The 12,155-nt window shown below is 46.3% G+C and overlaps 1 protein-coding gene across 5 annotated transcripts; it reads left to right on the forward strand.

The window, feature by feature from the left end:
• Positions 1–133: 133 nt before the first annotated feature.
• Positions 134–10,607, forward strand: LOC139568303 (tumor necrosis factor ligand superfamily member 14-like). Of its 5 annotated transcripts, XM_071390052.1 has the most exons (7): positions 144–789; positions 948–1,621; positions 3,378–3,410; positions 3,965–3,998; positions 8,696–8,806; positions 8,933–9,170; positions 9,926–10,607. In XM_071390052.1, the coding sequence occupies exons 2-7, from the start codon at positions 1,424–1,426 to the stop codon at positions 10,104–10,106; spliced, it is 795 nt and encodes a 264-aa protein (XP_071246153.1). In that variant the 5' UTR covers positions 144–789; positions 948–1,423; the 3' UTR covers positions 10,107–10,607. The 5 variants fall into 5 exon arrangements, with proteins under 5 accessions (XP_071246156.1, XP_071246154.1, XP_071246155.1 ...); XM_071390055.1 differs by having other exon boundaries at positions 134–1,621; positions 8,933–9,111; XM_071390053.1 differs by having other exon boundaries at positions 140–1,621; positions 8,696–8,776.
• The last annotated feature ends 1,548 nt before the right edge of the window (positions 10,608–12,155 follow it).

The raw sequence follows: 12,155 nt of genomic DNA on the forward strand, positions 1-12,155 counted from the left end.
TCTCAGCATGTAAGGTAGGACCTATAGTTCTACTGCATGTGTTCTGTAGAGAGAGGAGGACAGGGAGAAAAGGGAGGGAGAGAGAGGTGAGGAGAGGGGGAAAGAGGGGGTGGTAAAGAGAGAGAAAGGGTGAGCTAGGGAGAGAAAGAGAGAGGGAATGAGAGAAAGGGGGAGGAAGACAGAGAGACACAGAGAGAGAGATAGAGAGGGAGAGGGAGAGAGAGAGAGATAGAGGGAGAGAGAGAGAGAGACAGACAGAGAGAGAGAGAGAGGGGAAGTGTCAGCTGAGGGAAGATAACCACAGTGAGACATCTTGCAAGGGCGGGCCGGATTTACACACAAACACGCACGCACGCACACGCGCACACGCACACGCACACGCACACGCACACACACACACACACACACACACACACACACACACACACACACACACACACACACACACACACACACACACACACACACACACACACACACGCACACACCGTGCACAGTGCACAGTACACACACACGTCCTCTTCTGCATTTCCTCGTTGCACATGCTCAGTGTGCTACTAGTTCAGACGTACACAAGACTGACAAACAGACTGACAGACAGACGGACGGAGAGAAGAAACAAACAAGAGAAGAAGAGAGGAGAGGAACCACACGTTTACCAGTTCTCTGAAACCTGACTTCTCTATAGGTGAAACAATGTCTCCATCAGAGAACTAGAACGTCATTCTATTCTAGTTCTGTGTTCTACAGTACAGACGCAGGTTGTTCTAGAACCCTTACTTCTAGAAGGTTTGTCATTAGAATTCTTACAGTTGACCACAGACATCTTATGTGATTACTAGCTAAAAAACATTCTGTGCGGATGAATCTACGAATGTTTTGTTTTACAGCATATTTGACCATATTTTCACGAGTTATTCGGTCACAGTTTTCCTTTGCCAACATAGATCATTTTCAGGCATGTTGCTCGGAACCCGAATGTAACGGCCGTTCTACACCTGTAGTGGACCTGACCGATGTGTATAGGAAGTCCAGATGAACCGACTGCTGCTGTTGTGACGTCTTCTGTGTTCAACGTCGTCTCAACCGTATCTACCGGCTCCTCTTTTCTCCGTGAAGAGAAAGCGGCTGTTGTTTCTGGTTGGCTGGTCTGTCGCACTGAGAATAAGGTGAACTCACTGCCCTTTTCACTAACCGCCGACTGTGAGAGAAACTGTGTGGATTGTTTCACAACTATCTGTTCAGAGACGAAGAGCATAGAGAAGTCTGTCTACTGGGACTGTCAATACGTCCGTCAATCAAACAATAGACGTATTGATCAGTGACCGACCTGCACTGCTCAGTGTGTCCTCTGTGGACCTCCATCCAGACTCGCCCTCTCTCCCACCCCTTCTTGCCCGGGGACAAAGTCAGGTTGAGTGGGATGGCTGAGGGGCATGCTGGGCACTACCCCCAGGTGTTCGTGGTGGACAGCCAGGCGAGCTACACCCCCTTGCCCAGAGGGAGGCACCTTAGGTGGGGAGGGATCGGCCGGAGAGCCCTTCAGCTCCTGGTGGGTCTTGCGCTGGTCGGGATCGTCATGGAAGCCTGCTTTATCGTGCACTTGTACAACAGGACAGGGGTGAGTGAAGGGGTATGTGTGTGTGCGTGTTTAGTCTGTGTGCATGGTGTGGTGTGTGTGTGTGTGTGTGTGTGTGTGTGTGTGTGGGTGTGGGTGTGGGTGTGTCTGTGATTCGTGTCTGTGTTTCGTCTGTGTGCATGGTGTGGTGTGTGTGTGTGTGTGTTTCGTCTGTGTGCGTGGTGTGATGTGTGTGTGTGTGTGTGTGTCTGTGATTCGTGTCTGTGTTTCGTCTGTGTGCGTGGTGTGATGTGTGTGTGTGTGTGTGTCTGTGATTCGTGTCTGTGTTTCGTCTGTGTGCGTGGTGTGATGTGTGTGTGTGTGTGTGTGTCTGTGATTCGTGTCTGTGTTTCGTCTGTGTGCATGGTGTGGTGTGTGTGTGTGTGTGTTTCGTCTGTGTGCGTGGTGTGATGTGTGTGTGTGTGTGTGTCTGTGATTCGTGTCTGTGTTTCGTCTGTGTGCATGGTGTGGTGTGTGTGTGTGTGTGTTTCGTCTGTGTGCGTGGTGTGATGTGTGTGTGTGTGTGTGTCTGTGATTCGTGTCTGTGTTTCGTCTGTGTGCATGGTGTTGGATGTGTGTGTGTGTGTGTTGGTAGTGTGTGGGGGCTTGCCTGGGTCTGTCCCGAGCATCTCAAGGGGAATTCCTGGTCTGAATCAAGACTCCCCCTCACTCTGTCAGTGTGCATCACAACACACGTTAAAATAGCCTTGTCACACACACACACACACACACATGCAAATTCTATATGTTGTGTTTCTGTGCTTCTGTCACTCAGGATGAACACTTCCTGTAACTGGTAGTGGTTGCGGTGTGACATCACATCCTCTTCTTCCCTCTCTCCATCTCGCTCTCTTTCTGTCTCTCTCTCTCTCTCTCTCTCTCTCGCTTCACGCCCCTCTTTCTCTCTGTCTCTCAACTTCTCTCTCTCTCAATTTCTTTACCCCCCCTCTCTCTCTGTCTCTCTCGCTCGCTCCACGCCCCCTCTTTCTCTACCCCCCCTCTCTCTGTCTCTCTCTCTGTCCACCCCCCTCTCTCTCGTTCTCTCTTTCTCTCTCTCTCCACCCCCCCCTCTCTCTCTGTCTCTCTCTCTCCACCCCCCATCTCCCTCTCCAACCCCCCTTGTCTCTCTGACTCTCTCTCTCCACCCCCCCTCTCTCTCTGTCACTCTCTCTCTGTCTCTCTGACTCTCTCTCTCCACCCCCCCTTGTCTCTCTCACTCTCTCTCTTCACCCCCCCTCTCTGTCTCTCTCTCTCTCTCTCTGTCCACCCCCCTCTCTCTCCGTCTCTCTTTCTCTCTCTCTCCACCCCCCTCTCTCTCTCTGTCTCTCTCTCTCCACCCCCCCTCTCTCTCTCCACCCCCCCTTGTCTCTCTCACGCTCTCTCTCCACCCCCCCTCTCTCTGTCTCTCTTTCTCTCTCTCTCACCACCCCCCCTCTTTCTCTCCTCCCACCCTTGTCTCTCTCACTCTCTCTCTCCACCCCCCCCCTCTCTGTCTCTCTCTCTCTGTCTCTCTCTGTCCACCCCCCTCTCTCTCTGTCTCACTCTCTCCACCCCCACTCTCTCTCTGTCACTCTCTCTCTGTCTCTCTTTCTCTCTCTCTCTCCACCCCTCCCTCTTTCTCTCCACCCACCTCTCTCTCTCTCTCTCTCTCTCTCTCTCTCTCTCTCTCTCTCTCTCTCTCTCTCTCTCTCTCTCTCTCTCTGTCTCTGTCTCTCTCACTCTCTCTCTCCACCCCCCCCCTCTCTCTGTCTCTCTCTAGGCCCTGATCGATGCTCAATCCTTTATCCAGAGGGTAAGTGAAGTGTATATAGTACAAATGCTGTGTGTGTGTGAGTGTGTGTGAGTGTGTGTGTGTGTGAGTGTGCCTGTGTGTGTGTGAGAGTGTGTTTGTGTGTGTGTGTGTGTGTGTGTGTGTGTGAGTGTGTGTGTGTTTGCCTGTGTGTGTGTGTGTGTGTGTGTGTGTGTGTGTGTGTGTGTGTGTGTGTGTGTGTGTGTGTGTGTGTGTGTGTGTGTGTGTGTGTGTGTGTGTGTGTGTGTGTGTGCCTGTGTGTTTGCCTGTGTGTGTGTGTGTGTGCGTGTGTGAGTGTGTGTGTACGTCTGTGTGTGCCTGTGTGTGAGTGTGTGTGCACGTGTGTGTTTGCCTGTGTGTGCCTGTGTGCGTGTGTGTGCGTGTGTGCGTGCGTATGTGCGTGGGTGTTTGCCTGCGGCTATGTGTGTTTGTGTGTGTGTTTGTGTGTGTTTTCCTGTGTGTGTGTGTGTGTGTGTGTGTGTGTGTGTGTGTGTGTTTGCCTGCGGCTATGTGTGTTTGTGTCAGAGTCTCAGGCTAAAACACACTATCTGTTTCAGAGTGGCTCAGCTCAGGGTCTGACTGGATCTGAAGGTACACTTTATTCTCCCCCTCTCTCTCTCTCTCTCTCTCTCTCTCTCTCTCTCTCTCTCTCTCTCTCTCTCTATCTCTCTCTCTGTCTCTCTCTCTGTCTCTCTCTCTCTCCCTCCCTTCTGTCTCTCTCTCTCTCTCTCTTTCTCCCTCTCTCTCTCTCACGCTCTATCTCTCTCTCTCTCACGCTCTCTCTCTCTCTCCCTCTCTCTCGCTCTTTCTCTCTCCCTCTCTCTCTCTCCCGCTCTCTTTCTCGCTCTCTCTCTCTCACTCTCTCGATGTCTCTCACTCTCTCAAATTCAAATTCAGATCGATTTATTGGCATGAAATACATATTATAGATATTGTCGAAGCAGTATAGTGGTGCAGCATTTCAGTAAATCCAGTATAATGAGGATAATGAAATCCAGTTCATTTCAGTAGTAATAATAATAGTGGAATCATGTTTTCAGGTACAACACTACTGCTGTGTTACTGTGGAATCATGTATTCAGGTACAACACTCCTGCTGTGTTACTGTGGAATCATGTATTCAGGTACAACACTACTGCCGTGTTACTGTGGAATCATGTATTCAGGTACAACACTACTGCTCTGTTACTGTGGAATCATGTATTCCGGTACAACACTACTGCTGTTGTACTGTGGAATCATGTTTTCAGGTACAACACTACTGCTGTTGTACTGTGGAATCATGTTTTCAGGTACAACACTACTGCTGTGTTACTGTGGAATCATGTATTCAGGTACAACACTACTGCTGTGTTACTGTGGAATCATGTATTCAGGTACAACACTACTGCTGTGTTACTGTGGAATCATGTTTTCAGGTACAACACTACTGCTGTTGTACTGTGGAATCATGTATTCAGGTACAACACTACTGCTGTTGTACTGTGGAATCATGTATTCAGGTACAACACTACTGCTGTGTTACTGTGGAATCATGTATTCAGGTACAACACTACTGCTGTTGTACTGTGGAATCATGTATTCAGGTACAACACTACCTCTGTTGTACTGTGGAATCATGTATTCAGGTACAACACTACTGCTGTGTTACTGTGGAATCATGTATTCAGGTACAACACTACTGCTGTGTTACTGTGGAATCATGTTTTCAGGTACAACACTACTGCTGTTGTACTGTGGAATCATGTATTCAGGTACAACACTACTGCTGTTGTACTGTGGAATCATGTATTCAGGTACAACACTACTGCTGTTGTACTGTGGAATCATGTATTCAGGTACAACACTACCTCTGTTGTACTGTGGAATCATGTATTCAGGTACAACACTACTGCTGTGTTACTGTGGAATCATGTATTCAGGTACAACACTACTGCTGTGTTACTGTGGAATCATGTATTCAGGTACAACACTACTGCTGTGTTACTGTGGAATCATGTTTTCAGGTAAAACACTACTGCTGTTGTACTGTGGAATCATGTTTTCAGGTACAACACTACTGCTGTGTTACTGTGGAATCATGTATTCAGGTACAACACTACTGCTGTGTTACTGTGGAATCATGTATTCAGGTACAACACTACTGCTGTTGTACTGTGGAATCATGTTTTCAGGTACAACACTACTGCTGTGTTACTGTGGAATCATGTTTTCAGGTACAACACTACTGCTGTTGTACTGTGGAATCATGTATTCAGGTACAACACTACTGCTGTGTTACTGTGGAATCATGTTTTCAGGTACAACACTACTGCTGTGTTACTGTGGAATCATGTATTCAGGTACAACACTACTGCTGTGTTACTGTGGAATCATGTTTTCAGGTAAAACACTACTGCTGTTGTACTGTGGAATCATGTATTCAGGTACAACACTACTGCTGTTGTACTGTGGAATCATGTATTCAGGTACAACACTACTGCTGTGTTACTGTGGAATCATGTTTTCAGGTACAACACTACTGCTCTGTTACTGTGGAATCATGTTTTCAGGTACAACACTACTGCTGTGTTACTGTGGAATCATGTATTCAGGTACAACACTACTGCTGTTGTACTGTGGAATCATGTGTTCAGGTACAACACTACTGCTGTATTACTGTGGAATCATGTATTCAGGTACAACACTACTGCTGTGTTACTGTGGAATCATGTTTTCAGGTACAACACTACTGCTGTTGTACTGTGGAATCATGTTTTCAGGTACAACACTACTGCTGTTGTACTGTGGAATCATGTATTCAGGTACAACACTACTGCTGTTGTAGTGTGGAATCATGTTTTCAGGTACAACACTACTGCTCTGTTACTGTGGAATCTACAGTTCATACATTTAATTAAATACAACAAGATGAATGACTGACAAATAGACAACATGTACATGGATGATGGTTCCACTATGTTTTACTGTCAGTTATATACAACTGACTTTATGTCAATAGTAAATGCAGAGAAGTTGGGAATTGATTGAGATATTGATTCTCCGATTTGGGAGTATTGTCTTTTTGTGTCTCACTTTTTCTACAGCCAGTTGGTGGTCTGTCTCTGTCTAATATCTCTGACAGAGTAGAGATATTCTGACCAGTTGGAGGTGTCTCTGTCTAATATCTCTGACAGAGTAGAGATATTCTGACCAGTTGGTGGTTTGTCTCTGTGTGGTATCTCTGACAGAGTAGAGCTATTCTGACCAGTTGGTGGTTTGTCTCTGTGTGGTATCTCTGACAGAGTAGAGATATTCTGACCAGTTGGTGGTTTGTCTCTGTGTTATATCTCTGACAGAGTAGAGATATTCTGACCAGTTGGTGGTTTGTCTCTGTGTTATATCTCTGACAGAGTAGAGATATTCTGACCAGTTGGTGGTTTGTCTCTGTGTTATATCTCTGACAGAGTAGAGATATTCTGACCAGTTGGTGGTCTGTCTCTGTGTTATATCTCTGACAGAGTAGAGATATTCTGACCAGTTGGTGGTTTGTCTCTGTGTGGTATCTCTGACAGAGTAGAGATATTCTGACCAGTTGGTGGTTTGTCTCTATGTGGTATCTCTGACAGATTAGAGATATTCTGACCAGTTGGAGGTGTCTCTGTGTTATATCTCTGACAGAGTAGAGATATTCTGACCAGTTGGTGGTTTGTCTCTGTGTTATATCTCTGACAGAGTAGAGATATTCTGACCAGTTGGTGGTTTGTCTCTGTGTGGTATCTCTGACAGAGCAGAGATATTCTGACCAGTTGGTGGTTTGTCTCTGAGTAGAGCTATTCTGACCATTTATATTCTCTTTTGAGGCCAAATAGCAATTTAGTTTATTCTATGTTTTTCTTTCATTTTCACAATTTGTCAAATAGGAGTTTTCATTTCTTTAACAACCTGATTGATATCCCTGTGTGTTTGGATAATAGGGTTGTTTAGTGGTGTTAACAGCTGACACAGGGGACTCGCTTCAGGGTTCAGCTCTTGGGTTTCCACTGCTTTGAATTCTAAGGATGTTTTGGGACTTCATTTCAAATGGTGCCAACATTTTAGTGTCCTTTTCTTTATATTTACAATTAAAACGAAATCGTCCGAGTTCTGCTCTGCCTGCGTTATTTGGTACTTTCTTTAGTATTTGTGCATATACTTTTGGTGCATGTACTGCCAGACTGTTAGTCCCAGGTAGCTGTACCGTTGGGCGTGTACTGCCAGACTGTTAGTCCCAGGTAGTTGTATCGTTGGGCGTGTACTGCCAGACTGTTAGTCCCAGGTAGCTGTACCGTTGGGCGTGTACTGCCAGACTGTTAGTCCCAGGTAGTTGTATCGTTGGGCGTGTACTGCCAGACTGTTAGTCCCAGGTAGCTGTACCGTTGGGCGTGTACTGCCAGACTGTTAGTCCCAGGTAGCTGTACCGTTGGGCGTGTACTGCCAGACTGTTAGTCCCAGGTAGTTGTACCGTTGGGCGTGTACTGCCAGACTGTTAGTCCCAGGTAGCTGTACCGTTGGGCGTGTACTGCCAGACTGTTAGTCCCAGGTAGCTATACCGTTAGGCGTGTACTGCCAGACTGTTAGTCCCGGGTAGCTGTACCGTTGGGCGTGTACTGCCAGACTGTTAGTCCCAGGTAGCTGTACCGTTAGGCGTGTACTGCCAGACTGTTAGTCCCGGGTAGCTGTACCGTTGGGCGTGTACTGCCAGACTGTTAGTCCCAGGTAGCTGTACCGTTGGGCATGTACTGCCAGACTGTTAGTCCCAGGTAGTTGTACCGTTGGGCGTGTACTGCCAGACTGTTAGTCCCAGGTACCTGTACCGTTGGGCGTGTACTGCCAGACTGTTAGTCCCAGGTAGCTGTACCGTTGGGCGTGTACTGCCAGACTGTTAGTCCCAGGTAGTTGTACCGTTGGGCGTGTACTGCCAGACTGTTAGTCCCAGGTAGTTGTACCGTTGGGCGTTCAACCACAGTGAAGGAATGCCTGCTGCTCTGATTCCTGCCCTTTTCGGGAAAATCACAACTTTGGTTTTCTGAAAGTTGATCTCTCTTCCTCTTTCTCTCTATCGCCCCCCCCCCCTCTCTCTCTCTCTCTCTATCGTCCCCCCCTCTCTCTATCGTCCCCCCCTCTCTCTCTCTCTCTCTCTCTCTCTCTATCGCCCCCCCTCTCTCTATCGTCCCCCCCTCTCTCTATCGTCCCCCCTCTCTCTCTCTCTCTCTCTCTCTCTCTCTCTCTCTCTCTCTCTCATGAAATCATTTCCTGTCCCCTGACAGAGACCAACGAGATTTTAGTCAAGCCTACGGGGAGGACACGCCCACCTGAGATCCAACGGAAACCCTCAGCACACTTGATAGGTCCAGTAGAGCTTCTCAACACACAGAAACGTAAGCATACGCACACACACACACTTAACCAGCAATGTCTGCTCTCTTAACTCCCCCCTCTGCCCCATATCTTTCTCCACTCCCCTCGCTCCCTTCCCTCCGTCCCCTCCCCCCTCTGTCTCCCAGGCTCCCCCCAGTCAGTGGGTGAGGATAGTGTCGTTCTGTGGGAATCAGACAAGGGCCTGTCTGCCTTCACAGATCAGATGGACTACAAAGATGGCCACCTGGTAGTACAGAGGGAAGGGCACTATTATGTCTACTCCAAAGTGCACTTCGTTGAAGACTGCTTTCTGTTCAAACACAAGGTGATGAGGCTCACCGATGGTTACAAAAACAAACCTCTTGTGTTGATGAAATCTAACAGGTCAGTGTGTGTGTGTGAGGTGGTGGTCCTGGGACGGGGAGGGGGGAATGTGTTGATGAAAGCTAACAGGTCAGTGAGTGTGTGTGAGGTGGTGGTTCTGGGACGGGGAGGGGGGAATGTGTTGATGAAAGCTAACAGCTCAGTGAGTGTGAGGTGGTGGTGGTTCTGGGACGGGGAGGGGGGAATGTGTTGATTTAAGCTAACAGCTCAGTGAGTGTGAGGTGGTGGTGGTTCTGGGACGGGGAGGGGGGAATGTGTTGATTTAAGCTAACAGCTCAGTGTGTGTGAGGTGGTGGTCCTGGGACGGGGAGGGGGAATGTGTTGATGAAAGCTAACAGCTCAGTGAGTGTGAGGTGGTGGTGGTTCTGGGACGGGGAGGGGGAATGTGTTGATGAAATCTAACAGCTCAGTGAGTGTGAGGTGGTGGTGGTTCTGGGACGGGGAGGGGGGAATGTGTTGATGAAAGCTAACAGCTCAGTGTGTGTGAGGTGGTGGTGGTTCTGGGATGGGGAGGGGGGAATGTGTTGATTTAAGCTAACAGCTCAGTGAGTGTTGGGGGTGGTGGTTCTGTGAGGGGGATGTGTTGATGAAAGCTAACAGGTCAGTGAGTGTGTGTGAGGTGGTGGTTCTGGGACGGGGAGGGGGAGGGGGGAATGTGTTGATGAAAGCTAACAGGTCAGTGAGTGAGGGTGAGGTGGTGGTCAGGGGGCATCATTTTGGGATGCGGACTAAGTGTCTGTCTGTCTGTCCGTTAGGTTCCATTGTACTTCCCAGGATTCCAGACCAAAGAAGATTTCTTATCAGAATCTTCTGAACAGCTACCTGGGCGGAGTCTTCCATCTGTTGCCTGGAGACATCATCTATGTAACCGTGGACAACGGGACGCTCCTGAGACCTGGAGCTGAAGATAATTTCATGGGGGCATTCATGATTTAGGAGACGGTGTGTATTGACACACACTCATACGTACATTTGTCAATCAGATTCGTGTGTCAGTTATGTTATTTCAACGTATAGATTCTAACCAAGGTGTGTTATAGAGAATCAAACGAGAAAACAGACAATTGGCTTTTTGAAGGTATTTTAACCTTGAGGCAATATCTGCAGCTTTTACCGTGAATGCCATCTCGGCAAATGGTGGGGAAAATGCCTTTAAAACATCCATTGTCGGCTGTCTAGTGTAGTTTTTCTCAATCCTGGTCCTGGGGACCCAAAGGGGTGCAACAACCTGCTGAAGAGTTGACTACTTGAATGAACTGTGGGAGTACTACAAACAACAGCACCACGACGACCAGGACTGAGAAACACTGGGCTAGTACTACAAACAACAGCACCACGACCAGGACTGAGAACTATTGGGCAACAGCACCACGACCAGGACTGAGAAACATTGGGCTAGTACTACAAACAACAGCACCACGACCAGGACTGAGAAACACCAGGACTGAGAAACATTGGGCTAGTACTACAAACAACAGCACCACGACCAGGACTGAGAAACATTGGGCTAGTGCTACAAACAACAGCACCACGACCAGGACTGAGAAACATTGGGCTAATGGGGTCTTTTATACCTTGCATTGGATTGAATCCTGGCTTTGTTGCTTTTGGACGCTGGACATTTAAATTGAAGTAAAACAGTATCAAAGTATAGGATGGAGTCCCTGTCTTGTTTATAGATGGTTATATGTTTATATATATATATTGTTCTATATTTATATATATGGCTCTATGTTTATATATATATGTGGCTCTATGTTTATATATATATGGCTCTATGTTTATATATATATATATGGCTCTATGTTTATATATATATATATATATATATATATGGTTCTATGTTTATATATATATATGGCTCTATGTTTATATATATATATGCTCTATGTTTATATATATATATATATATATATATATATATATATATATATATATATATATATATATATATATATAAACATAGAGCCATATATATATATAAACATAGAACCATATATATATATAAACATAGAGCCATATATATATATATGTTTATATATATATATGGTTCTATGTTTTTATATATATATATATACAGTTGAAGTTGAAAGTTTACATACACCTTAGCCAAATACATTTAAACTCTGTTTTTCACAGTTCCTGACATTCAATGCTAGTAGAATTCCCTGTTTTAGGTCAGTTAGGATCACCACTTTACTTTAAGAATGTGAAATGTCAGAATAATATTAGAGATAATGATTTATTTCAGCTTTTATTTCTTTCATCACATTCCCAGTGGGTCAGACGTTTACATACACTCAATTAGTATTTGGTAGCATTGCCTTTAAATTGTTTTAACTCGGGTCAAACGTTTCGGGTAGCCTTCCACAAGCTTCCCACAATAAGTTGGGTGAATTTTGGCCCATTCCTCCTGACAGAGCTGGTGTAACTGAGTCAGGTTTGTAAACCTCCTTGCTCGCACACGCTTTTTCAGTTCTGCATTCAAATGTTCTATGGGATTGAGGTCAGGGCTTTGATGGCCAATCCAATACCTTGAATTTGTGGTCCTTAAAGCCATTTTACCACAACTTTGGAAGTATGCTTGGGGTCATTGTCCATTTGGAAGACCCATTTGCATCCAAGCTTTCACTTCCTGACTGATGTCTTGATATTGTTTCAATATATCCACATAATTTTCCTCCCTCATGATGCCATCTATTTGGTGAAGTCTCCTAAAAGTACAATCTTTGTCCCCATGTGCAGTTGCAAACCATAGTCTGGCTATTTTATGGCGGTTTTGGAGCAGTGGCTTCTTCCTTGCTTAGCGGCCTTTCAGATTATGTCGATTATAGTACTCGTTTTACTGTGGATATAGATACTTTTGTACCGGTTTCCTCCAGGTTATCTTCACAAGGTCCTTTGCTGTTCTGGGATTGATTTGCACTTTTTGCACTAAAGTATGTTAATCTCTAGGAGACAGAATGCGTCTCCTTCCTAAGTGGT

Source organism: Salvelinus alpinus, chromosome 2, assembly GCF_045679555.1.
Source record: "Salvelinus alpinus chromosome 2, SLU_Salpinus.1, whole genome shotgun sequence".
Taxonomy (NCBI): domain Eukaryota; kingdom Metazoa; phylum Chordata; class Actinopteri; order Salmoniformes; family Salmonidae; genus Salvelinus; species Salvelinus alpinus.

Coding starts and splice junctions, on each gene's coding strand:
- LOC139568303 (XM_071390051.1), top strand. CDS start 1,424: ATGGCTGAGGGGCATGCTGGGCACTACCCCCAGGTGTTCGTGGTGGAC. Junction 1,622..3,377: donor ACTTGTACAACAGGACAGGG/GTGAGTGAAGGG, acceptor GTCTCTCTCTAG/GCCCTGATCGATGCTCAATC. Junction 9,171..9,925: donor GTGTTGATGAAATCTAACAG/GTCAGTGTGTGT, acceptor TCTGTCCGTTAG/GTTCCATTGTACTTCCCAGG.